The following is a 27669-nucleotide window of genomic DNA, read 5'->3' on the forward strand; positions in this document are numbered from 1 at the left end:
TAAGGTTAACTTAATGTTAAGATCTACTCATTGACTATTTGCATTGCTGTTATACGAAATTTTCTTTTTTCTCTTTTCCAAATTACAACTCTTCACAGATCTACGAACACAAAAAAGGAACACACTTGTTACTTTAGCGATAAGCCTGGAGCTAATATGAAACGAAATGCTCCCTATTTTCTTATACTATTTGTTTGTTTAAAACTTTGTTTAATACTAGTTTATTTCATCTCTTTATCTTCAACGACTGAAGTCACTGGGACGTCTAATTTCCTAACAATGAATCGGTTCGCAATTTGAGAAGATCCCCAAGAAAGTAAAACTTGCCATGAAAGAAGAACACGTAATACGTATTTGCAAGAAAAGTGCTCTAGTAATGTTCCTTCCACAGATTCTAAGTTGAATGGTCTCATGAACGTGGGAGAAATCTGCAAAAAATTTCGGTTAAACAATAAGAAAAAATTTGTCACAAAACACAAACATGTACTGTCTGAGGAGCATATGATGATTCTTAAGCCATCAGAGCCACTCATTACCAAGCATATAAGCAACTTACAACGTTCATTTGCACTCAGCACTTTACTACATTGAAAATGTGTAGAAGCCAATTTTTAAGAAAGACTCGCGTTACTTGATTTTACTAGCAACATATACAAAATTGATTCTTCTACGAAATTCTTCAATGGAGAAGAATGAGTGCGCCTCTATTAAATCCTTAGGCTCCTATTAATATTAACTTTATTAACTGGTTCTAAACAGAAATACATATTTATGACAAGCGTCATTAACGAATCGAGATATAGGAAATCGGACTTGTAATTCTAGTTCCCAGAACAGCCCTCAGCAGAACTTTCTTTATTTCACATTCCATATCATTTGTCTGCACTTTTTCCACCCGGAAACCTTAGTACGGCTACCCAAATATATTACGTGTATGTGCCAGTGTTTTTGCTTGTTCTTGTGGTTGTTACACACAGATAGCATGGAAAGATTTTCCTAACACGATGTATCTCTGAATTGAAACTTTTTTATGGTATATCCCCTAAGAGTAGCACCGACGACAGATTAAAATAAAGTGGCGGTGCTGGCTTCAAATTTGAACCTTCGTGTTGTCAATTGATCCATCAAAGCAAACTTCATTGTGAGACTCAAAGTTTCAGCTCAACAGTCTTTTATTTCACCGTTCCTAATCCGTGATTAAAATCTGTTCGATCCAGTTGAGAGGAGAACAGAGACACTATAAGAGTAATTTAAAACCTAATCAAATTGGTTTGGTTTTTAAACATAGGGAGATGAGTTTGCGGACTCTGAAAATCCGTTCTGTTCCACTAAATAAAGCCAAGTATGGGGAGGCAATGAGACCCTTCGTAATCCTGGAGAAGATAATTATACAGAATAGGAACATCCGTGACATCACTATCACCAGACTGCTGCAAAGTCTTGAGCAAATTTTAAGTTCGAAGTAAAAAATGTCCTTGAGAAAGATAGTTTCCGCCCACAAATCAGCATGGATGTACAAATTATCGCTCGTTAGAAACTCAACTTTTCCGTTTTTCGTGCGACATTCTGCAAATCGTGGGTGAAAGGCAACAGGACCGTTCAGTATTTATAGATTTCCGACAAGCATATGGCACGAAAATTTCACGAACCGGACCCTCACTCCCTCCCCCCACCGCACCACTTCCATGCATTTTCGGACGTAGTCACCCTTTTTTCACTACGTCGTTCATCAATAACATCTTATTTTCACATCTCACACTTGCACATGCGTATTTTTGACGGGAAGACCACTTTAAGGTTAACAATGAAATACATTCTGAGTTATAACTAAATAAAGGATTATGTCAAACAGAGCGCATAACTAAAATCTGTCCACGTTTTCTCGTTCTCCGAGGAGAGATGAGCGTGCGGGGGAGACCCCCAACAGCTAGCACGCTGAGCGATGTCTTGACGGTGTCTTCGGAGCTTCTGTTGGAAAAAAAGTGGAAATCGTAGGACCATTGATTACATACAAATGCTTTAATTGTTGACAATAACTGTGTATCAGCCGGTGTGTCTGTAGTATATATAAAGGATAACCGGCTACGATCGGATATCGAGAAGGTGTATTATCCTATCCGATAAGCTACAACCACGATTTATTCCTCAATAAAAGCAGATTTGAAAGCACAGTCATTCGTTGTAGTGAAAAGTTAAATCCCAGATAGAGCTGTTGAAACGCAGAGCGAAATACGACGAATCTGCATAATCACCTTGTGCAGTGTTGTTAACTTGCTTCACTTCCAAAGTGAGATTTGGTATGTTTTTTCAGTGTGATTGAAAAACCTGTTGATTATGTCTTCAAACGCAGAAAGGAAAGGGGATGAGAGAAAACTTAAAACACGTTACTGGCGAAGCAGAAAAAAAGTAATTTACAAGAGCGTGGCAAGAAGAAGGGAAATATGAATTGTATTAATGACAGATCCTTGGGAGAGGGAGTATTGGGGGAAGGATTTCATGTAATTTTCCACGTGTAAACGTGCAATGTTTGGATTCAAAAGATTATAGCATCTGAAGGGCAGTGTCTGTCTTGCTTATTCTTTAATTATTTTCCAAAAACTGTTTTTCTCGGCGATGTTGCTGTAGGTGTTCAAGTTTGCGGTATAGGAAAAGTTAGGCCATTTTATGCTTACATTTATTTCTATTTCTTTAGTATAAAGTTATTCGCTGCTGTAGGGGCTTTCATGCTGACATAGCTATATTTCAAGTGTTTTGTAGGTGCATGTTGGAAGCTGAGTTGGTAACACTAACAAGTTTAGCTATACCGAAAGACTCATCCAAGATGACCAGCTGCATTACTTAACATCAAATTGTTTCACAACACCGTAAACAATTTCCAGTAAGACACCAGATTTAGTGGATGATTTCTTCCATCGTATTCTCCCACTTCTTCACGGGCACAAAACTTACATTGTCTTGTTTTATTTACGCTTTGGAATTAAAATTCAAGATTTTTCCGCCCCCAACGATCTTCCTCCCTGTGCGAAGGCACGATTTCCCCCATAGCCCCATAAACCCACCCCCCTCGGTTTCTGGAGCTGTTTGCAGACGACGCTGAAGTACACGGCAACGTGTGTGTCATCGATAGGCGACTGTAGCACAATTAGAGTGACAGCGATGAAATTTCCTTTTGGTATGGTGAGGGGCGCCCTGCTAAAAATATCGAAAAATGTAAGTTAATACAATGAGCAGGAAAAGCGTTCTGTACTCTTCGAATACAGTATTATTGGTGTGTTGCTTGACGCAGTCACGGCGTTGCAAAGCGACACTTAATAGAACGAGCACGTAAGGTCGGTTGTAGGGTAGCTGAAAGTTCGACTTCGGGAAACCCTGGTGAGTATGTGACCCTCTTTTTACGATAGTTTCGAGAACTTGCATTTGCGTCAGATGTCAGAACGATCCTGCTACCACCAAAATACGTCTAGCGTAAGGTCCACGAAGACAAGATTAGAGAAATCAAGGCTAGAATGGAAACATATGGACCGCCGTTTTCTTTTTCAGAGTGAATTTGCGAGTGGAAGCGGAAAGGAGATGATGAGCAGTAACACTACGCACCGTGTAATGTCTGACCACGTATGTATGTAGATGTGAACATACACATGCTATTTTGAACGCTGTTGTTCCTAAAAGCATTAGAAGTTACTGTGAAGAATCACATATAGTATCCATTGCAGCCATTCTTATCAGTTTTTCAGGTCAAGTAACCGCCGCCTCAAAAAAGCGGAAGAGTGCACAATGCGGAGCTTCACGCTACCATACCGAAAGTAAATAGTTAAAAACGAAACAACGAATCAACGTCGTACATTCCGAATTATGTTTTACTGGCAAATCAGGTTAACGTGATCTGTTACGTGAACAAATGCTTCACACCATATTTTGGAGCAAAAGATGATCGGTGACGTGTTCACAGGACGAAGGACGCATTCAGTAGCCCGAAAATGTACTGAAATTCATCACAGTAGCAAGGATCGGATGTGTGGCAGCGCTGTAGAACCAATACATCAGAGCAAATGTCAGTCCTAAAAAGTAAGCAATTAACTGATCAAGCATATGCTTGATCAGCATTGATGGATTACGGTGGCTGACCATTTCCGCATAGGATCTTTGAGGAATCGCCGACCAGAGGCCAAAAAGGAGGCCCAGAAGAGAAAGTGTAAATGAGGTGATCGCACTCCAAGGGAATTCGAACTATCAGCGGCTAAAGAAATTGACCACAGACCGGTACTGGCATCCTGAAACAGGAAGGAGTAAGTTGCAGAAGACACATCACACTAATTTGAAGTTGCTCTGTAGATTTGACAAATAAAATCATAATCGAGACATTTTGGACGGGTATGAAATGCGAGTATATGCCAGTTTTGGTCCTGAATGTTTGCACAGAAGGATTGCAGAAATGAAACTGTAAAAGTCGTTATCACCGTCGACATGGTGCATGTACAAGATATTTTTATAATTATGGAGCAAGACTTCAGTGTTGAAGAAGATAGAGAAATGAATCAAAGTGAAATAGTAATCCCAGGCTGGGAAACTACTGAATCGAAAGCCATTTGTGATGTGCCGTACTATGGCAGTGGTACATAGGAAACTATGAATCATGTTTGTAATACGTAATAAGTTAATTTCTTGTGTTTATATTTGTTAATATTATAGAGTTGTTACAAGGAACCAACATGTTAAGGTACATAGCGTTATGAGTGGACAGGAAGTTATACAAATTAACTGCAAATGGGGTGATGTGCACGCTGTGCGAGTGGAGATGTCACGTACGTTAATTAGCGATTCTGGGCAAGTCATTTATACCAGGGTGGATTCGTTATACTATTCATATCATGGAGCTAATTTTCATTACTTATATCTGTTATTTGATACAAGAGATTTCAAGCGTTACGGTCTGAAGTGACCCCAACCAAAATACTGAAAACGTAGTGGCAAAATTAAAATTTTAATGCGGCAGCTGCAGTAACGTAATTACAGTAACTGCTTTTCTTCCCTTATGAGTGAACCATTTTTGCCAACAGCTAAATTAATACTGTTTACTCTTAACAATGTCAAATAATACTGAAGTATTTTAACAAAATCAATTTCGATTTTTCTATCACAAACTAATATTAAAAAGAAAATAAAGTGCCCATTGTTTGAATAATTGTATCAAGGTCACCACCTTCAGTGTTAGTGATTAGTGCCACACTGAATAATGACACGTGAGCGCTTACCCTGGTGCTTTAGTGTATAGCATTACTGGGCGACGATTGGTGCTTGGTACAGTTGGTGACATGTGGCATTAAGACTGAGGTTGGGAGAAGCCAGCATCTACAGCCAGCAGAAGTTGCATCCTGCAAGGAATGGACCAGGCATCTTGCAGAAATGACTGACAAATTATCATTAGTTGTGTTCTTCATCAAAATCTTAAAATAGCAAGTTCTGAAGTGTCCAACCTTAGAAGTAGGAGCAGACTGAGTAAATTTTGGAGCCAGGTATCTTCCACGGCAACGGTAAGATTTTCGGTGGGTATGCAGTTTTGTTTCGTTGGCTAACTCTGGTTTTGAGTCCTACAAAAGGTAACAAATAATACTGTAGGTAGCAACATTCCAGTTCATTGTTGTGTTTCAGTGCTCTCTCAGAATATCGATTTCGGTGTTCAATAAGCTTGCAAATTTTCTGGTTCCTGAGCAGAGCTATGGTTCCACCAATGAAACATGGCAGCTTGAAGGTCAACAAATAATGAGTGGTAATTTTATAACAAGTATAAGATGGGGGAGACAGGAGATGGGGGAACTTGGCTGAAACATTATCGTCTCACCAAAAATGTTGTTTTCGTGCTTTTGGGTCTCTGCTTATACTGGTTTGCTATAATGTGAAATCAGGCGAAGTTATGAAGTCAAAAATTTCTAGTGTTCAAATTTCAATGTTCCGCAAATAAAATCTCCATTTTACTTCAATTCTACACGTACTTACCCCATACCTTCTTTCTTCACAGCGATTAGAGCTATATTTTAAATAAATGCAGCTCTATATTTGCCTTTGGAAGTTTTCTATGATTTTTATTGACGTATCTCACAATATGAAACAAACTATATCCGATGTAACCAATAATATCAAGACGAAAAACAGACAATAGTGATCAAAATTCGGTCATATGACAACAAAAATGACTCTGACCACTATGGGACTGAACAGCTGAGGTCATCAGTCCCCTAGAACGTAGAACTAGTTAAACCTAACTAACCTAAGGACATCACACACATCCATGCCCGAGGCAGGATTCGAACCTGCGACCATATCAGTAACGCAGTTCCAGACCAAAGCGCCTAGAACCGGTCGGCCACACCGGCCGGCTTATATGACAACAGAACTAATAAGAAAGTTTATGAACATATCCATGGGAATATTCAGATCTATGGGACAAATATCTAAGAAATATGTGAAAATAGTTCAATACCAATATAAGAGATGTGTTGACAAATATATCTTCGTTGTTGTCATCATTATTATCATTCACATCATATTTACTGAAGTTTGAAGAACTGCTTCAGTTATAGGCACCGCTGTTGCTGCATCTTGTTTCATGATGTCATCTACCCACTTTGGGTTAAGTCGGTGTTTTGGGTGTTCTTACCTGTTGGTTTCCTGCAGAGAATTACATTTCACCATACACTCCAATTCAGATGGATAAATGTCCCTCTCACCTGCATTCTATTTTCATTACACTCATAATTATGCCTTCCATTCCAAATCCCCAGACCATATGATTGTTTTCCTAATCCTCCTAGAAATTTCCGATGTATGTCTCTTTGTTAACCACTTTGTAAACCTCATTTTATAATTTGTTTCCACTTAATAAGTCCACATCTCAATGCCAGTAGTTATAATTGACGAGAAACAGGTAATAAACTTTACTTTTAAGTCACATCATAATTTCATTGTGTAAACCCACATTGTTTACCAGAAGAGCTAAATGCCGACTTTACTTGTAAGTCACATCATAATCTAAGTCTGTAACCCTATTTTGTGTACTAAAATCACTAAATAATTTTATTCCTATTTTTATTACTCTCGCTGTTCTTTTTGTTGTTGTCTTCAACTGTTTCAAATATGAAAACTTATGACTTAGTACTATGATATAATTGGTAGTTTACACTATAATCTTTCTGATGCATTCGCTGAACATTTACTTAGTTTTATTGTAATTTTTTTGAAATGAGATCTCCTAGTGTAATTTACTCCTCTTTCGTTACTCAATATGTCATTATGCTCATGAAGTCTAATGAAATCTGTTACGTTTATATTATCAGCTACTAATATAGGTTAAATCAATGTCATGTCACTATAGAGCTGTTAGAACAAACTCAGTTGAAACTGATTAGAAAGCTCTCCTAAATGCTTTCTGCCCTAGTCACAGCACTAATCCTAGAAAATGACTCTAATTTATGACTTCATTCAAGATTTGCCAATGGGTCATTACATTGTATGCACTAAACCCTTTTCATATGCCTCATGAAAAACTTGTGATTTTTCTTCTCAGTGAGTTGAAATGTAAGTGAATGCCATGAACATTACAGAGGTGTCGTTTATGTAATCATAGTTTATTAAATCTATCCTGTCTCTGTCCTTATAAAGGGGAATTGTTACTACACTATTCAACGTTTATGGATTTTTGTACTTTCGCAAGTATTCTGAAACTACTGTTGTGTAATCCTTCTTTGTAGCTTCCTCCAGTTTCAGTCATCTCTACTGATGGACCATCATCTCCATAGGTAATTTCAAATCTTTCTATTGGAATAGCTGTACCTGTCTCTCTGGACTTTACTTCTGGAACGCTGTTATTTTCATTATTGAGGATATGTTTTTCTGATCAACTTGTTGTACTATGCAAAATTTAAAAGTAACGTGGAATGCTTGTAAAATTGGTTGTTAGTAATCTTGGCAACTGATGTTGAATTGAGTGTGGTGTTAACCAAAGATAAATCTATATTTCATTTTATTTATGCTTTCGTTGTTTTAATTGTCTGTCTTAAAAATATGCAATGTACTCTTCCTTACCCTACTGAAAATTTTCACAAATAGTTCCACTTTAAGCCAGCATCTTCTACCACGTTCCTATTACTGTTTCCTTCAGAGTCTTACCACACCCTTTCTCTTCATATGTGCAACACATTTCACTGTAAACATAACCACCTTTGTTAAGTACTGCCATTTTCTTGTAGATGAGTATGATCTTAATTTCCTGTGAAGTATAAAACATTAAATTTAATATGGCATACTACCTTTCAATGAAAATTTGTAATATATAGTTGTTTTTCACATAATGGCAAACAGCAAAAATTAGAATTTTAGTTCCACATGATCATTTTCAAGTTAAATATGAACATTTTATATGTTTTTGTTTTGGATCATTTTTCAGTTTTGTGTTTTCTATTGCCGTATATGAATTTCACCACTGATGACATGTTCTTCATTTTACACCCATCTTTTGCACCAAATTCCCCTATATTTTGAATGTCAGTATTTTCATTTCAGTCTTTAAGGTTTTAGTTCAACTTGTTGTCACCATTATACAATTTATTAACATATATAACCTACAGACTTCCTCTATCAACTAACCATCCTCTACAGCTTGTTGTGTGAACCTTTTATATCAATTATTTACATAGTGTGCACTCTGCATTAACTTACCAGTCCCATCTCTTTAGCCATGCATTCTTGAAAACACTGAAACAAAAAACCTGTCTCAGAAAACTCATAAGCAGTTAGATGAAATACTAGTTTTGATGATTCACACTATCTGTTATATAGTTTAGTAAAACCATAGAAAGAAATGTTATACACAAACGAAACGATTTTTCTGTTTTTGTAGTCAAGTGAAAGGGAAGGATAAATAATGTATAAAGAGAATTCTTCTCCTTGGGATAAAGGGATGATGGTGGCAATTGTATATATAAAGCACTCCAAAGCAATGTCATTAATGCTCTTATGCAACTAATTAGATATGAATGCGTGAAAAGTATGCACCAAAGGGAAAATATAAAAAGATTACTCAGCAACCCTGGGACATTCTCTCTCACTCACACTCATACCTTCATACAGAACACCAAAAGACTTAGGCCTCGAGGCAGTTTCAGCATTACATGTACACATCTCTCGCCACATGAGGGTACCCAATGCACCCATGATCGTTTTAGTGATCTGGGTATTATGGTGTAGGGAGGTATGACGCTATATGGACGTATTGACCTCTAAATCTTCGAACACAGCTCACTGACTGATCAACGTTATTGTGACATGGTGTTCTGTTCTCCTGTGCGTCTTATCAATTTGGCCCTGATTTTTTGGATGGCAAAACTTACATAAGTTGCATAGGAAGAGACTTGGTTTTTACTATCTGGTCACCATTATCTGTTGACCACACATTATATAACGATTGTGCGGCTAGGAAAAGAGCCAATTTGCGTTCGACCTATAGAAGCAATTCTGGTATACCAATTGACACTGTACATAAGTTATTAACATCTAATTTAAAAACTATGAAAGAAAAATTAACCGAACTGGATCCATCTCTCTGAAAAACCCTGCTATCAATGTCGGGCTGCATAACTATAGTGATTAAATAACAGACATTTCTTATGTGGTAACACAAGATTCCTCAAAACGTTTATGTAAATCTTCCATATAAATCTTATTAGGGGCTTAGTTTATCAGTGTAATTTCAAGTTTCTAACGTTCCTGATATTGTTTAGATGCATTTCAATCTGAGATTTCAAGGAAGACTGAAATCAGAGAACACCATATTAATGTGATAACGGATATGATAAATATCTCCCACCCAAATATTCTAACTCCATCTGTGGCGCTTGCAGACGTGTCAAAAGTACAGCTGTGATGTCGATCGAGAATACAATAAGAGAAGACTTGGTGTGTCAGTCACAAATCCCAGGTAAATGGAAATGTATAAACTTATGGAAACTATAGCAAATACTTCTTACCTTATCGATGTTTCTATTCCAGTTCCACATTTACACCCGCAAAGATACGATCAATCCGAACATTAGGTGCCCTAATTTTTTGCCCATCGTGAAAATTTTAAATCAATGTCTAGAAATCGTGACACTGCTATCTCACTCTTCTTTCTCTCATTGCAGTAGGCCTGAACTTTTCACACAGTTGATCGAGAATTTCACAAGTATTGCCAATTCTTGCAGTTGAATTACTCGTATGGCATGGCTTGCTTTTATCGAATTCATTTTAAAATCTTGTCTTGCACCCTGACAGTAATGTGAAGTTCACTTTTGGAATAGACAAGTTAACCTTATCTCCCATTACCAACGATTATTGATTTTCATGTGTCATCGCTTCTTAATTTTATCGCAATGACTCAATATGAGCTCCAAATGCAAATGATTTACAAATAACATGTCACCAAATTAGCTTTTAGTAGAACATAGCGGAAAATGAAATGTGGATGCACACATTCTAAACCGTCAGGTGGTTTGGGTTGAAATAACTGCATACTTTGGGTTAAGTAAAACTGGAGGTTTTTGCTTATTTTTCACAAATTTTAAATAAAGTTATGGGTAAATAGAAACTTGTCCACACAAAGAATCTGATAATGAAATGAAGATACACATAAACGACTAACAACTGTGAGAAGATACACATGCTATTAAGAGTCCACAGGACTACATAGTAGGGATGAAACAGCCATCAAAATACGTTTTAACTTGCCATCAGGAAGCTGCAACCTCCCAATGTGCTAATGCTTCATCGACATAATTCAATAAATATATTACTGGGAATACTTTTGCATACAATGTTTAAAGTAATTGAGAGCACACCTTATTACTGAGAATACAAATGTTTTACGTTATAATTGATTCTTTAATGGCAGACATCAAAAATGAACACATTTTCATCTTTACTGGTACAAAGTCTTGCGATGTGTGATGACTAATTGCAACTCATCAATTGTGAACATTAACTCTACTACACTGCAAAACCATTTAACAGTAAAACATGTACCTATTTCAATATTGAGTCGAACAAATTAATGTTACTGAGCTTCCAGTTTCGTGAATTAGTCAGTCCTTGAACTCTTAAGCACTAAAACTGTTTGTAAATATAACCACAATATCGAAATCTATGGCTACCTCAAGTTATACTTTCAAAATTCTGCTGTAATTTTGATAGCATCTTAACTGATTTCCACAATCTTTTTAATAGAATAATGCATGTTTAATCTAATGGAATTGTTAAATACACTTACCCTTTGCGCAACTGAACTCTCATCAGGTAATAAGCCTTTGTTCTTCTGCATTTCGTCAACCATTTCTGGAAAAGTAAAAGAAAATTACTATTGAGAATAAGGTACATATGATTTTACTGTTTGTTCTACATTCTTCTATAAACATTTCATAATAATTCATAAATAAATTCGGTAATTATGACTTACAGAGGCACAATTGAGTATATTTCTCTATCATATTTTGAACAGATGGTGAGAGAACTATTCTGCTAAGACATATCGTTTGATTTTAATGTGTTTCATCAATCGTTTTCGTCTGTAAAGTTTAGAAATATATTATTATTATTAATATACACCCCTAGAAATGGAAAAAAGAACACATTGACACCGGTGTGTCAGACCCACCATACTTACTCCGGACACTGCGAGAGGGCTGTACAAGCAATGAACACAAGCACGGCACAGCGGACACACCAGGAACCGCCGTGCTGGCCGTCGAATGGCGCTAGCTGCGCAGCATTTGTGCACCGCCGCCGTCAGTGTCAGCCAGTTTGTCGTGGCACACGGAGCTCCATCGCAGTCTTTAATACTGGTAGCATGCCGCGACAGCGTGGACGTGAACCGTATGTGCAGTTGACGGACTTTGAGCGAGGGCGTATAATGGGCATGCGGAAGGCCGGGTGGACGTACCGCCGAATTGCTCAACACGTGGGGCGTGAGGTCTCCACAGTACATCGATGTTGTCGCCAGTAGTCGGCGGAAGGTGCACGTGCCCGTCGACCTGGGACCGGACCGCAGCGACGCACGGATACACGCCAAGACCGTAGGATCCTACGCAGTGCCGTAGGGGACCGCACCGCCACTTCCCACCAAATTAGGGACACTGTTGCTCCTGGGGTATCGGCGAGGACCATTCGCAACCGTCTCCATGAAGCTGGGCTACGGTCCCGCACACCGTTAGGCCGTCTTTCGCTCACGCCCCAACATCGTGCAGCCCGCCTCCAGTGGTGTCGCGACAGGCGTGAATGGAGGGACGAATGGAGACGTGTCGTCTTCAGCGATGAGAGTCGCTTCTGCCTTGGTGCCAATGATGGTCATATGCGTGTTTGGCGCCGTGCAGGTGAGCGCCACAATCAGGACTGCATACGACCGAGGCACACAGGGCCAACACCCGGCATCATGGTGTGGGGAGCGATCTCCTACACTGGCCGTACACCTCTGGTGATCGTCGAGGGGACACTGAATAGTGCACGGTACATCGAAACCGTCATCGAACCCATCGTTCTACCATTCCTAGACCGGCAAGGGAACTTGCTGTTCCAACAGGACAATGCACGTCCGCATGTATCCCGTGCCACCCAATGTGCTCTAGAAGGTGTAAGTCAACTACCCTGGCCAGCAAGATCTCCGGATCTGTCCCCCATTGAGCATGTTTGGGACTGGATGAAGCGTCGTGTCACGCGGACTGCACGTCCAGCACTAACGCTGGTCCAGCTGAGGCGCCAGGTGTCAATGGCATGGCAAGCCGTTCCACAGGACTACATCCAGCATCTCTACGATCGTCTCCATGGGAGAATAGCAGCCTGCATTGCTGCGAAAGGTGGATATACACTGTACTAGTGCCGACATTGTGCATGGTCTGTTGCCTGTGTCTATGTGCCTGTGGTTCTGTCAGTGTGATCATGTGATGTATCTGACCCAAGGAATGTGTCCATAAAGTTTTCCCTTCCTGGGACAATGAATTCACGGTGTTCTTATTTCAATTTCCAGGAGTGTAATTTGCAAAGTTTCTGTTATCCTTCACAAGAAAATAAGAAAGAATAAATGAAAACGACATTATAGATATTGAAGGAATCTCAGGAAGAGGGACAAAACTTACTTTCAAAATAAACAAAAGACATTGATGAAATTTTCTATAGTTTTCAGCAGAGTTGTGGTGTCGTGTTGTCGCAACGTTTCACTGTCTTTTTTAACCTATCGGCTTCAGGCAAAGCATCAGTTTCATACCCAATTTGTTTCTTTAAAGCCACTGGACCACACAAACGTCTTCCAAGGGCTCAACAAGTAGCTGGTGGTGGGAGAGACCCTGGAAAGGTGGTGGGAGATCCAGGTGCCAAATCCTGTAGCTGTCTACTTATTCCATCCGCCGCTTTCACATCAGAGCGCTGCTGGCTAATCTTTGCTAATGTCATATCCCATGCTGACCTCAGATGGAAAGAGCTGACAAGATCGTCATATACTCTTACTTCTACTGATAGTTTCACGATCGAGTCCCAGAATTCGTGGCGCGGCACAACATCTTTGTGTCGTCCATTGATATTGCGCTGAGTCACTAGAGACTTGTCAGTTTGACCGAGCGGAATGCTTTTCACATGTTATAAACATCTTGCAACACTGTTCTTACGTAGCCAAGAGACTGACCCATCCATCGCAACCTCGACAGAAGAGTCTGCTGTCCAGAGGTTAAAAAGGAACGACCTGAATATGAAGTCGACACTTCACTTGAAGACATACACCGCTGTTCTAACCACAGACAGGCCAAGCACGTCCGACCGACTGCCGGGTCCTCCATCAGCCAATGGTACGAAGGGCGTTTGAAAAGTCCGTGCAAAACGAAAAACTACTTATGTGTTTGGGATAATCCGGTTTTATTTTTCGAGATAGTCTCCTTTTAGACTAATACACTTCATCCAGCTCTGTTATTGATCAGTTCCGAATAATAGGAATTGCCAAGTCAGCAAAAAAGCTATTACTTGCAGCAATCAGCTCCTCATTTGAATAAAATCTTTGTCCCTCCAGCTATTTCTTCAAATTGGGGAACAAACAGTAGTCTGCGGGAGCCAAGTCTGGAGAATAGATGAGATGTGAAACGATTTGGAATCATATTTCCATTAATTTTGCGACCACAACTGCTGAGGTGTGTGCTGGTGCATTGTCGTAATGAATAAGGACTTTTTGTGGTCCAGTCGCCGGTGTTTTCCTTGTAGCTCGGTTTTCAAACGGTCCAATAACGATGAATAATATTCACCTGTAATAGTTTTACGCTTTTCCAGGTAGCCAATGAGGATTCTCCCTTGCGAATCCCAAAAGACAGTCGCCATAACCTTTCCGACCGAAGGAATGGTATTCACCTTCTTTGGTGCAGATTCTCCCTTGGTAACCCATTCTTCTGATTGTTGTTTGGTCTCAGAAGTACAGTAATGTACCCATGTTTCATCCACAGTGACGAAACGACTCTTAAAGTCCTGCAGATTCTTCCTGAACAGCTGCAAACCATCTTTGCAACACTTCACACGATTCAGTTTATTGTCAAGTGTGAGCAATTGCGGAACCCATCTCTCGAATAGCTTTCTCATGTCCAAATGTTTATGCAAAATATAATGTACCGTACCCGATCATTCGAGATGCCCACACCACTAGCAATCTCACGCACCTTAACTCTTCTGTCATCCATCACCATATCATAGATTTTACCAACGATTTCTGGAGTCCTAACCTCCACAGGGTGTCCAGAACGTTCAACATCACTTCTGCCCATATGGCCAGTCCGAAAATTTTAAAATCTCTTATAAGCTGATCTAATCGAAGGTACAGAGTCACCATAGTGTTTATCAAGCTTCTCTTTAGTCTGCTGAGGCGTTTTGCCTTTCATAAAGTGATGTTAAAGACCACACGAAATTCTTTTTCGTCCATTTTTTGACAATCAAGCGACTTCTTGATTCACACGAATCCCAAACACAAAGAAACAGACCAATATGACTGAAACTTAGTGTGCGTTTTTTTCCAAAGATACTACTAACTAAACATGAACTAAACATGGTGCCATCTTTCGGACTTCGCACGGTCTTTTCAGACGCCCCTCGTATTATGTGGATGCGATGTGGAGGCCAGAACATCACACTCTCACTTAATGTCGAGATAGAAGGCTTGAAGCAGCCATCACACGATAAGTAGCTCCTCTAATGGCATGACGAAGCTGAGTGCGCTACGTTGCAGTCCGCCCACCCCGAATAATTCCTAACAGCACCGAGAATCGAACCCGCCTTTTACTAATGGCATTGGGTCCCCCTGAACATTAACCTAAGGGAGAAGACTCGCCTGAAGATCAAGGCCAGGAAACTCGTCGAGGCGCTGTGACAAGATGATGCTTCGGCTCGACTGATAACCCGAGAAGATTTCAGCAATGAAATTCGCAGAGAAAACATGCATTCCAAGCAGCAACACATATACACTACTGACAATTAAAATTGCTACACCGCGAAGACAACGTGCTACAGACGCGAAATTTAACCGACAGAAAGAAGATGCTGTGATGTGCAAATGATTAGCTTTTCAGAGCATTCACACAAGTTTGGCGCCGCTGGCGACACCTACAACGTGCTGACATGAGGAAAGTTTCCAACCGATTTCTATTACACAAACAGCAGTTGACCGGCGCTGCCTGGTGAGACGTTGTTGTGATGCCTCGTGTAAGGAGGAGAAATGCGTACCATCACGCTTCCGACTTTGATAAAAGACGGATTTTAGCCAATGGCGATTGCGGTTTATCGTATCGCGACATTGCTGCTCGCGTTGGTCGAGATCCAATGAGTGTTAGCAGAATATGGAATCGGTGGCTTCAGGAGGGTAATACGGAACGCCGTGCTGGATCCCAACGGCCTCGTATCACTAGCAGTCGAGATGGCAGGCATCTTATGCACATGGCTGTAACGGATCGTGCAGCCACGTCTCGATCCCTGAGTCAACAGATGGGGACGTTTGCAAGACAACAACCTTCTGCACGAACAGTTCGACGACGTTTGCTGCAGCATGGACTATTAGCTCGGAGACCTTCACAGCTGTGGTAACCCTTGACGCTGCATCTCAGACAGGAGCGCCTGCGATGGTTTACTAAACGACGAACCTGTGTGCACGAATGGCAAAATATAATTTTTTCGGATTATTCCAGATTCTGTTTACAGCATCATCATGATCGTATCCGTGTTTGGCGACGTTGCGTTGAACACACATTGGAAGCGTGTATTCGTCATCGCCATATTGGCGTATCACCCGGCTTGATGGTATGGGGTGCCATAGGTTACACATCTCGGTCACCTCCTGTTCGCATGGACGGCACTTTGAACAGTGGACGCTGCATTTCTGATGTGTTACGACCTGTGGCTCTAACCTTCATTCGATCCCTGCAAAACTCTACATTTCAGCAGGACAATGTACGACCGCATGTTGCAGGTCCTGTACGGGCCTTTCTGGATACATAAAATGTTCGACTGCTGCCCTGGCCAGCACATTCTCCAGATCTCTCACCAATTGAAAACGTCTGGTCAATGGTGGCCGAGCAACTGGCTCGTCACAAGACGCGAGTCACTACTCTTGATGAACTTTGTTATCGTGTTGAAGCTTCTTGGGCAGCTGTACCTGTACACGCCATCCAAGCTCTGTTTGACTCAATGCCCAGGCGTATCAAAGCCGTCATTATGGCCAGAGGTGGTTGATCTGGGTACTGATTTCTCAGGATGTATGCAGCCAAATTTCGTGAAATTGTAATCACATGTCAGTTCTAGTATAATATATTTGTCCAATGAATACCCGGTTATCATCTGCATTTCTTCCTGGTATAGCATTATTAATGGCCAGTAGTGTACTTTCTCGATCATGGATTCGGATTGCTTGTAAAATTAAGAATTGGATTATATCATAAGGAGTTGATTAAGTTACTAATTCAAAAGTCGATAAAATTAACTGATTAGTAAACGATATTAAACCAGTTCTCCCTGGCAAACTGATACAACCGAAGCCAGAATTGACAACTGTCGATTGGTAGGGGTGGAGAAACTTTTCTGGACTGAGGATTAATTAGTGCAAATAAGGCACAAGACGAAGAAATTCTGTACCGGTTGCGACTTGTCTCTTAGAACTTAAAACTACGGTACCTCGGATTCCAGACTTCCCCGCATTCGCTAAATTCTCGTAACTTCAGTGTTTCAGACCCCTAAGCGGGTACGCTCGCTAATGCTGGCCGGAACAGATTGCAGCCGCCACTCCAGTTAGATTGGCTATAGAACCCTCTTCTGTCGGGAAACGTCTACTGTGGCGAGATGTCCGAATAAACAAAAGTTGGAAGAGATTCTCAACCCATCATTCGATTACATTTTTTAGTCGGAGCCAGATCGAAATAGCAGCAGCGGGTGTCGCCGCCATTCCATTGTGTGTGCACCGTCTTCTGTAACTTGGTAGCAACCACGGAATGAGCAGTTCGTTTCAGTACCACAGATTCTCTACAGAACCCTAGCGGTAATTTCGATCACGATTTCAGAGCGATACATCCAATCACGTCGCGGTCGACGTGCATGACTTTATCCATGCTACGCAATAAATCAGTTACTATTGCCCCTTCCTGGGCTTTCGTTAAAAAGGCAGATTTCAGGTTGTTAACTATTACCCTTTTTACCACAAGTGCTGTACTTCCGTAGCGACTTCCTGTTCGCACACTCTCGTCAGAGCGGCTGGGCAGTTGTTGTTGATATTTTAATTCTTACAGTCAGTGCAGTTTTGTTGTTTCACCTTGAGCTGCAGTAATAAGTTATTGTCCCAGGTTATTTCTACAGTCTGCACTCCAAGATGCCATTCCAGTCGGGTGTAAAATGAATGTACGCAAGCGAATTAATAAACGCTAAAATGAAGATTTGGCCCTGTCTGACTGCTTCCCGAAGCAGATCTTAGAAATTCTTAATTCTACACATTACAATCTAAACATAAATGAATAATGAAGGCAACTAATTCTACTAAATGGTAAACGTTGTTTCCGCTTATATATCTATTGTAGATTTAAAAAAACCTTTATAATACAAACTTTACATTTCCTAAGTAAAATTACTAATCAATTGCCTATCTCTGTCCCTTATTATGACAGGGCGATCTAATATCAATAACACTAGAGCACACTACTTTCAAAGATGGTCTACGGTGGTGTGGAAACTAATTGGGAATAAACTAACGTGATCACAGCTGTTAAGCTTTATAGCCCAAATACGGAGAAACAATTTGCGATATCACAGTATGTGCTGCGTCCGGTGCATCCAAGTGATAGGTCTCGTAATCGTCTGCAAATATGGAAGAACTCCAGCCACAAATAAACTCTTCCTAACACTAGGACGGCAGAAGGCGGTCCTTTGACTAATATACTTTTCCTCCCTGTGTTCTATGGACGGGAAATACGAACTCCCAGCAACAAAGACGGAGTTCAGATAACGTCTCAACATAAGTATAGGCAGAGGAAGTGCTCTCAATTACTGAACGATGCGTACTCGACGACGACTTCCAGTCCAGAGGTGAAGTCCAGAATCGTATAGGTTCGCAATAGTACAGTTCCTAACTGTTCTAACTATAAACTCTACTGGTAGGAAAGACAGCAAGTTCGTGTGTACCAACAAAAGCTGATGTCGAGCCACCGTCACGCACGGGCGCTCGCAACATATGATCTCTTCTCTCCACCCCTGGCCTACCAGCAAGGCTCGGCTCCCCACCATTGGAACTCAGAAAACGAATCATTTTCCCGAAACCACGGAATATTCTCCCTGTCTACAGATTCTTCCGAACGCCGACCACCCATTTTTAGTCTTTTGTTGTCCAGCCCGGAAAGATTGCGAGGAAAATCCTCTACTATTACAATGGTATGCTTCTGAGTAAAAATCCTAGGAAATAACCCAGCCTCCGTGGTTTCCGAGGTGCCGCTTCTTCATTCCTCTGACTTGCGTCCACGATTTTCGTAGTTTCCGACTTATAATCCTTCCGGTAGCTTCCGACTTACAATCCTTCCGGTTTAGCTCCAGCGCTCAGGTGCTACAACGTCCGTCTTGCTATTTCCTGTGTTTAAGACGGACGAACACACCTGTGTGAGCCTTCCGCGCAGGGCTTGAGTTCCGTCTGCCGTTTCATTTCCGTTGTCGTTCCAACCTCTACTAGTATGACAATAAAATACACTCCGTCACCTTTCATGCAATAGCGTTAACAATTATTTACAAGGCGTATGTGACAACGTCAGTCTCCTTTAAATATTCATATATATAATGTACCACCTATCAAATAATACCTAATGTGGCTGTAGATCACGGCAAAGTATGTGGATGATGCCTGTAAGGTGCGAAATTATAGGCACCTTACAACACATTTGGCGTTAAGGTTTGCAGCAATTGCGCTTCATACATATTCTGATGTCTCCGTAAGAAATATTTTCGACGAATTACCGTGGCTCTAATAAATTTTATTGTAATGGCGAATCTACAGGGTGTTCCGAAACTATTCGTTCAGCTTAATACAGGAGGTAGAGAACATCCAAACCAATATTTTTGGATGAGGAACACATGGTCTCTGAAGCCAGCTTGCAATGTTGCGGAACATTTTGTTAGCGGTGCTGACGTAAACTGTTGTGTTGATGGCGCTGACTGGGAACGTGTGCCTACATTCAGGACTGCTCTCTTTCCGGATGATTGACTCTGAGATCTTATTGGAAACACACCGATTCATACACATCACCGCCGCATAAAAACAACGGTGATAGGCTGATTGGACCATACATTCCTCCAATCTGAGATATCGTATATTCGTGGACCTCTGTTGCTAGAACTGCTGGAGGACGTACCGTTTTATGTTTGATAAAGATTTCCAGCTCGACAGAGCAGCAGCTCATTTCAGCATTTCTGAGAGGAATCATCTCAGAGCCACCTTTGGGAATCGATGGATCATCCGAGGTGGCCTTGTGGTCTGGATACACAGGTCGCCTGACCTCACGTGACTGGATTTCTTCCTTTGGAGGCCTTCGGAGCAGCTGGTGTAAGGAACAGTTGTGGAAACAGATAAAGACCTCGCTGCTAGAACTGACGTCGCTACTGACACCACTGTGGACATGCCGGGAATATTCGAATGGGCCTGACAGTCAGTGGTCCGACAATGTACGGCGCGCACACATGGCAGTTCATGTGAATGCCGCTGCTGTAACTACCATGCCAAACTGCCTCACGCGCAAATCGTTCCTATCATCAGAAACTGCTGTCAGGTACCATTGGTACCATAACTAAATACAGCGTGAAGTGAAATTTGTGCACTCGGGCTTCGCAGTGCGACTCCTCACATGCCAATGACAAAAAAATGTCTGGCGCAAAAATTTCGTCCGGTGAGTGCATCCGGCAGAAAAAGGACGTTAAAGAGTGGCAGTTTGCAACACTGTAACCACATGTATAGTAATTAGCTTTGTAACCAGCTGTTAGTTGTGCTACACAGTTGGTGCAGCGGATACAGGTTTGGGTTAACATGCAGGAGGTCTTGCGTTCGATCCTGGGTTATGGCGCTTTATTTTATTTGCTATTTTCATTCTGACGTTTCATACTGTAATATACGCCGTTTCATACGTCATATGTATCCTAAGTTTACAACATTTTGTAACTCTGAACGTAACGAATATGTGGTTAGACAAACAAGAAACAGACAGTTAAAGCAAATGATCTGTCATGGGACAGAATTACTACAAAAACAATATCAGTTTTGAGATGCTAAAGATGCTCCGGTTCCATGTAATGAGCATTACCCCTTTCTCAGACATTGTTCTGCATGATTCATACCGACACCGCTATTTGTGAAATGTTGTGTTTCAATTTACACTGTGTCCCTAACGGTAATAAATGTGATGTTTCCACACTCCCATCGATAAAATAATAATAATAATAACAATAATGCATTGAAAAACGTTGTAAACAGCATGCAGTTACCAGAATCAGTCTTGAAAGGCATGGGACCATAGTGATAACACATACAAATTGTAATCGAGTTTGGACATTATTCGCAAAGCACATTGGTAGTCCTGCTGGTAACGTAAGGTCCTAATGAAATGTATGGACCTGCACGAGGCAAGAATAATAGTTGCTGCTGATCTCTGGGACCATTGGAGGACATTACGAAGAAAACAGATATCGCATCTAGTGGATGAGGTAATTGTGAAATTCCATGACATGAAAAAGGCTTCTTTCAAAGCTGCCCAATCTTCCACTTCTACGATTGTAGTATGTAACTGCAAGTGTTTTCTAGAGGACCCGCTGCTATCGCTGTTGGCGATTAAGATGCCAGATACCGTACCACCTGCGCTACGTTTACCAAATTAAAAAACATAGGCCTCAAACCACGATCGAACCATTGACTTGCTGCATGCTAACCCAAAACTCTAAACCACTGCACCAACCGTACAGCACCAGTCTTAAATGCTGGCACAGGTAGTTACCTTACATGTGGTTACAGTGTTGCCAGATTACCACTCTTTAACTTCCCTTTTCTGCCGGATGTACTCGCCTGACGAAATTTTATGAGAGACATTTTTTTATCGCTGGTATGTTAGGAGTTGCACTGCGAAGCTCGAGTGCGCGAACTTCATTCCACCCTGTATATTTGTTTTGATGCTCTCTACCTCCTTCATTAATATGAAAGAGTAGTTTCGGAACAATCTGTAGAGAACGTTTACCTGTACAATATTTCAAGTCAGTAAAACACAAAAACCGGAAAAAATGCGAGCAGGACTCGTGCCCTGATAGTTATGTACAAACCTAATTTTGTGAACAGGTAATTCAGCTACAGGGTTTCATGAGTGGTTTATCCGATATCGAAATCTGTAACTCACTAAGCCTTATCTTTTTATTACATCGACAAATTTAAACTTAATACCTCTCGCGTTCCTGAGAAAAAGGAACCTTAACAGACAAGAAAGTGATCCTATAAGGGTTCCCTTTTTAATGATAGAGGTACGGAACGCAAACCACTGATGAGGATCTGTTTTATATTGCTACGCCATCAAATTTGACAAAAAAGAATAAAGAAGAGTTACAAATTTATGTGCTTATACAAGTCATTTATTGCACTAGTTACTCATAAGCTAAATGAATTATCCAGTAAAGGTGAAATGATATTATCTACCTGTGTACTGCTATGATTACAGTGTGACGCCTGTTTGGCAATGTGTAAATTGTACACTAAGACCGTAACATGTCCTCGAACAATAGGTAACGCGAAATATTATGCCACAGATATTTGCTTCACATAGTACTTCGTCTTCAGGTAACAAGTGGCCCATCGGGACCATCCGACCGCCTTTATCATTCTCAGATGAGGACGCGAATGGGGGTGCGTGTGGTCAGCACACCGCTCTCCCGGTCGTTATGATGGTTTTCTTTGACCGGAGCCGCTACTATTCGGTCGAGTAGCTCCTCATTTGGCATCTCGAGGCTGAGTGCACCCCGAAAAATGGCAACAGCGCATGGCGTCCCAGATTGCGTGACAATTATCATTATCCATTGCTTCTATATTAATCTGCTATAAAAACAAACATCAGGGATTCATCTTCACTATCGCTTTTACACCAAACCTAACATGACTTTAGACAGTCGTTAAAAACTACGTAAGTCATAGTAGTTAAATCAATATAGCACTTAGAGCCAAACTGTGGCCTACAGAGCTGCTATACACAAAAATTAGCAAGGTTCCACCACAGACACCTCTTATGTTGTGTTTGTTTATCGATGCTAACAGAAAATGAAACCTCAGAAGATATGACGTAACTAGAGACAACAGACTAAAAGCACGAATTTTAGATTTCGCATTTCAAAATATAATGACGCAGAAGTATTCTGCTCTGTCTCCATGTTTGGGGATAGTCGCACAGACTCACAAATGAGACATGCTAATCTTAGCGCCTCCGGGATTGAAAAACAGTTTAAATACTTACGGCGAACTAGGCACCAGAACCTGACGGATAGGAGCGTTAACGTTTTCAACGATTTGTCATACAGGGCCATTGTACGTGAGCACTTTTTCCAAAACTGTCCCATAACGTGTATAAAATCAGAATAAAAAGAGCAGTTAGATCGGAATAATTAATCGACACCGAGAACTGTAATGCATAACAGTACATACGACTGTCGTCAGTCATTTGTGGATCTTTACATATTCATACGAACTTGCGTACGTTATATAAGTATGAGGACGTCGAATGCCGATTGGGCTGAGGTGACAGTGCTCGGACGATCGGCGGAGTTCCGATGGCCAACAGATGAACCACGCTAGGAGAAGTTCTCAGGAGGGCGTGACGGGAAGTGCACAGGTCACTTCCATACAGTCCACCGGACTCACTCTTGTATCTTGTAGTAGCGCCTTTGGGCACCGGTCGCACTGAAATTAGGAAGTCCCCCAGCAGCGGCCATTTTATGGCCCAGCAGTGGAAATAGAAGGAATTGTGTTTTTAGAATGGTCCAGGAAGGAATTAATGTACACTAAGCGTAGAAGTTCGTGTTTGTTTGAAATGCACAGGATGCTGTAGACAACATCTAGGGAACGCAATGAGAATTGCAATTTGAGGCACTTTGAAAGTTCGAGAAGGTCGAAGTGTGACTCTTTTTGGGACTTCTTTTGGCAGTAGTCATTATTCATTATTCGCCGACGGAAAAAGAAATAACAACACCAAGAAGAAGTGCGACATTAACGAAAGTCGGTAGGCGTGCTTCTACATCTGAAATATGATGTCTATTCATATTTCACGCCAGGCCCATAAGAGTGGAGCTAGTAGTTCCAATACGGGGGACGCAAACAAGGTTTGCTTAAAATATACGCTTAACGGTCTTGAGCTTTACTTAGCTTTTAGATGGGACAAGTGAGTTGATGTTAGCGATGGATGGCTTTAAGATGAATAAGACGCCATTATCGGCACCTCACATTGTTTTAGCGAGAATGTGTAATAGGATTACGAGAAGTTGGATGTTCCTTCTGCGATAATGAAGTAAAGCTAGGCAGGGATGTAGCCACTGTCCATGATTCGCTGGCAGCGGGGGTCACAGGGATGTATGGTCACAAATAAGATCGGGCGTCGGTCGGCCACGCGGCACTACCGAGAGGGGAGAAACCCCTCCTCCCCCTCCTTATCCTGCGTATGGCTCTGGTGCATCGTACTGCATCTGCAGCAGAAATCTGAACAGTACTTGACGTCACAGTGATACAACGAACTGTTACAAAACAAGCATCGAACCGGTATTCCACTGACCCCAAACCACAACCATTTTCGACTTCGATAGCGCCAAGTGAGAGCCCAATGAAGGGCATGGTGGAGGTTTGTTGTGCTTTCTGGTGAAAGCTGGTTCTACTTCGATGCCAGTGATTGCCGTGCGTTGGTTGGATGGAAAGAGGCTAGTTGAAAACCTCGACCCAACACATCTGCGTGCTAGACAAACTGAACCTACACGTACAGTTGTCATTTGGGGTGCGATTTAGTATGACAGCAGGAATACTCTTGTGTTTACCCCACGCACTCCGACAGCAAAATTTAGTGATTATATCTCTAAGATTCTGCGTGGTGTCTGTTTGTTCTATATCGTGTCTCCCTACCACTTTCGCGCAACGACGCTCTGAGCGTGTTTTTTAGGGAATTGACTAGTTTGAACCTGGGACCTGTTGCTGGTAAGGGGACGCCAGACCACAGTTGACATGTAGAGTTCAGAAGAGTTCAGTGAGACTAGCGATGATATAACCAAATACTTAATGATCTCAGCGTCAGCTCCACTGCACTCCCTGTAAAAGAATCTTAATACTAACTAAATTTAGTGGAAGAGGTTCAAGGCTTTCCTACTTTTAGTTATCTGGTAAAATAACGTCGAAAAAGCAGTTAAGTTTAGCATTGGAAATTTTATTCTACTCACAAAACTATTGATAAAAGGAAATATTTTAATACAGGATGATAAAAACCAACTGCTTTCAACAAAAATGTGAACGAATATCCCCTGAGAGGTTTTCCAAGTTCTGAAATGGATCGAAGGATGACCTATGCCATATCACATCTAATATCTAGGTTTAAATTAAGTTTCACAAGACAGAAATCTATCAAAATGGTCTACAGTGACTCTCAATTACCTTTGACTACTTATCTAACTTGTCGTAAATTACAGTGGCTGCTGTGGCTTCTCAATAACTATATAACAGAAAAATCATCCCGTTTCAGATTTTTACTTCAAGTGGCAAATATGAACACCATGAGCTTTAATTGACGATCGACACTAGTATTACGCAAAAAGGGGGTGTAACAGATGAGACTTTTGCAGTTCTGAGTAAAGCTTTATGCGCTGTTATGCGGCATCGCGTGCGTTCATTACCTTGTCGGTGTTCGTCAGGGGGCGGCGGGGAGCACAGCTCCGCTCACCTCGCCGTCTCGGAAGCAACTCTCTCCTAACTTCTCCTTACTACAGTTTACCGAAGATTGTTTAAAAAGCTATCTGGCTGTGTTTTCATCTGACCAATCAGGGTCTCAATGTTAATCTTAAGCTCCGCCAACAAAAATTCTGTCTATCCAATGAGAAACGTTATACTTTTCGTGGTGGGGCAATGTTTTTAAAGTTTGCAACGTAACACAGACACGAAAAAGTCTCACACTAAAACTTGTATTTGGGTGGCCCTTTTAGTGTCTATACTGTTCTTCAGCAGGGCTCTAGCTTTTAACTTGGGCTGGGGGGATGATCCTGACGTAACAGAGACGCGAAGAAGTCTCATGCTAAAACTTGCAGCTGGGGTGGTCCTAGTGGTTAGCTGGCGACGTGGGTGTCCAGTCCGTCCCTTATCGTAGGGCCTTCTAGATTAACATGGTTCTGCTCTCGGCTTCTGTTCTCGCTTCTCCCCTCGGAACTGCGTCTGTCTCACAGTGGGAAGGTATGACATGCATTTAGGCATTCTTGTGTTAGTCTGTGGTATTCCATTTGCTCACTTGTTACTCGTATTACTTTGGTTAGTTTAATGTCACGATTTATTCGGAGCTATGTGACATACTACTGGATTTGTTTATCATGTCAGGCTTTTCATGGAAGGTGTTGGATTTGCCTGACACCTTACAGATCTGTTGTGCTGCCATTCGTGAACAGCATTACAGGACGTGTTTTCCAACAGGATAACTCTCGCCCATATGCCGCTATTGTAGCCCAACACGCTCTACCAACTGTCGACATGTTGGCTTGGCCTGCTCAATCACCAGATCAATAGTCGGTTGAGCACATGTGGGACATTATCGGAGGATATCCAGTATCATCCACAAACAGCGTAAACCACCCCTGTATTGACATACCAAGTGCAACGGGCATGGAGCTCCATCCCACAAAGTGACATCCGACACCTATACAACACAATGTATGTAAGTTTGCGTACTTACATTCAACATTCTGTTTTTAGTGTACCAGCACTTAACATTTCCTGCGGCTTGTCTCGAGCTTACATTAACCTGTGATCTTGTAATGTTAAATATGTTACATAGTCCAATGTTTTTCGGAAATTGAATTACTCAACATTAATTATTTGTTGTTGCTATATTTTTGTCGGTGTCAAGAGCAATTTCATGCATCTTTTTCGCCCGTTACGAAAAGCTGTTTTGGAAAGCAATTTCATTAGCCTCGATTCCGTAACAGCCACTGCACGAAACAGAAACATATTAGATCTAAGAGGAAATAAATCTTACGAATTTAATAAAGCTGCATCTTTTAGACAATTGCTCAAAGTTACGCTAGTATTTTGGGTCCCTACGTGACTGAACACGACGAGGAAAAAAATCGTAAACATCTCTTTTTCATTCTATTTCCCATTTTTGTTTTTGTTGAACTGCACCATTACATTACGAAACAAGAGAAAATTAAGATAGCCATTAAAGATCGTCGTCTGTCAAACTAGGGCACCAGAGAACCGACAAAACAGGTGCTGTGGTTGACGCTTGTTTGCGCGATACGGGGTGTCACAGAGGTGATTCGAAGCAAAAAAATAAAAAAATACTAACATGGGCTTCAAACCGCATAACGTAAGAGCTATGAGCACTTATAGGTCTTCGATACAGCGAAAAAAACCTTTTCTGCTCCAAGTTGTCCGCTTTCCACATTTTGAGGTGGTAGTATGGGCCAAAACAAGAAAAAAAGTTCAGTAAACATTGGCTCTAATGTCCATATCTTCAGAGCTATGACCATTTGTTCACCATCGCTATCGTGAAACACATCTACATCTACATCTACATGATTACTCTGCAGTTCACATTTAAGTGCTTGGCAGAGGGTTCATCGAACCACAATCATACTATCTCTCTACCATTCCACTCCCGAACAGCGCGCGCGAAAAATGAACACCTAAACCTTTCTGTTCGTGCTCTGATTTCTCTTATTTTATTTTGATGATCATTCCTACCTATGTAGGTTGGGCTCAATAAAATATTTTCGCATTCGGTAGAGAAAGTTGGTGACTGAAATTTCGTAAATAGATATCGCCGCGACGAAGAACGTCTTTGCTTTAATTACTTCCATCCCAACTCGCGTATCATATCTGCCACACTGTCTCCCCTATTACGTGATAAT

The 27669-nt window shown here is 41.2% G+C and overlaps 1 protein-coding gene across 1 annotated transcript in view; it reads right to left on the bottom strand.

Annotated features, from left to right (window-relative positions):
* Positions 1–27669, bottom strand: part of LOC126334782 (uncharacterized) — a 90912-nt gene that overhangs the window by 9370 nt on the left and 53873 nt on the right. Inside the window, exons 3-4 of the mRNA XM_049997384.1 lie at positions 11297–11361; positions 8713–8748 (exon numbers count right to left, since the gene is read on the bottom strand). Of these exons, the coding sequence (XP_049853341.1) occupies positions 8713–8748; positions 11297–11361 (101 nt within the window). The remainder of the gene's footprint in view (positions 1–8712; positions 8749–11296; positions 11362–27669) is intronic.

The sequence above is a fragment of the Schistocerca gregaria genome, chromosome 2 (assembly GCF_023897955.1).
Source record: "Schistocerca gregaria isolate iqSchGreg1 chromosome 2, iqSchGreg1.2, whole genome shotgun sequence".
Lineage (NCBI taxonomy): Eukaryota > Metazoa > Arthropoda > Insecta > Orthoptera > Acrididae > Schistocerca > Schistocerca gregaria.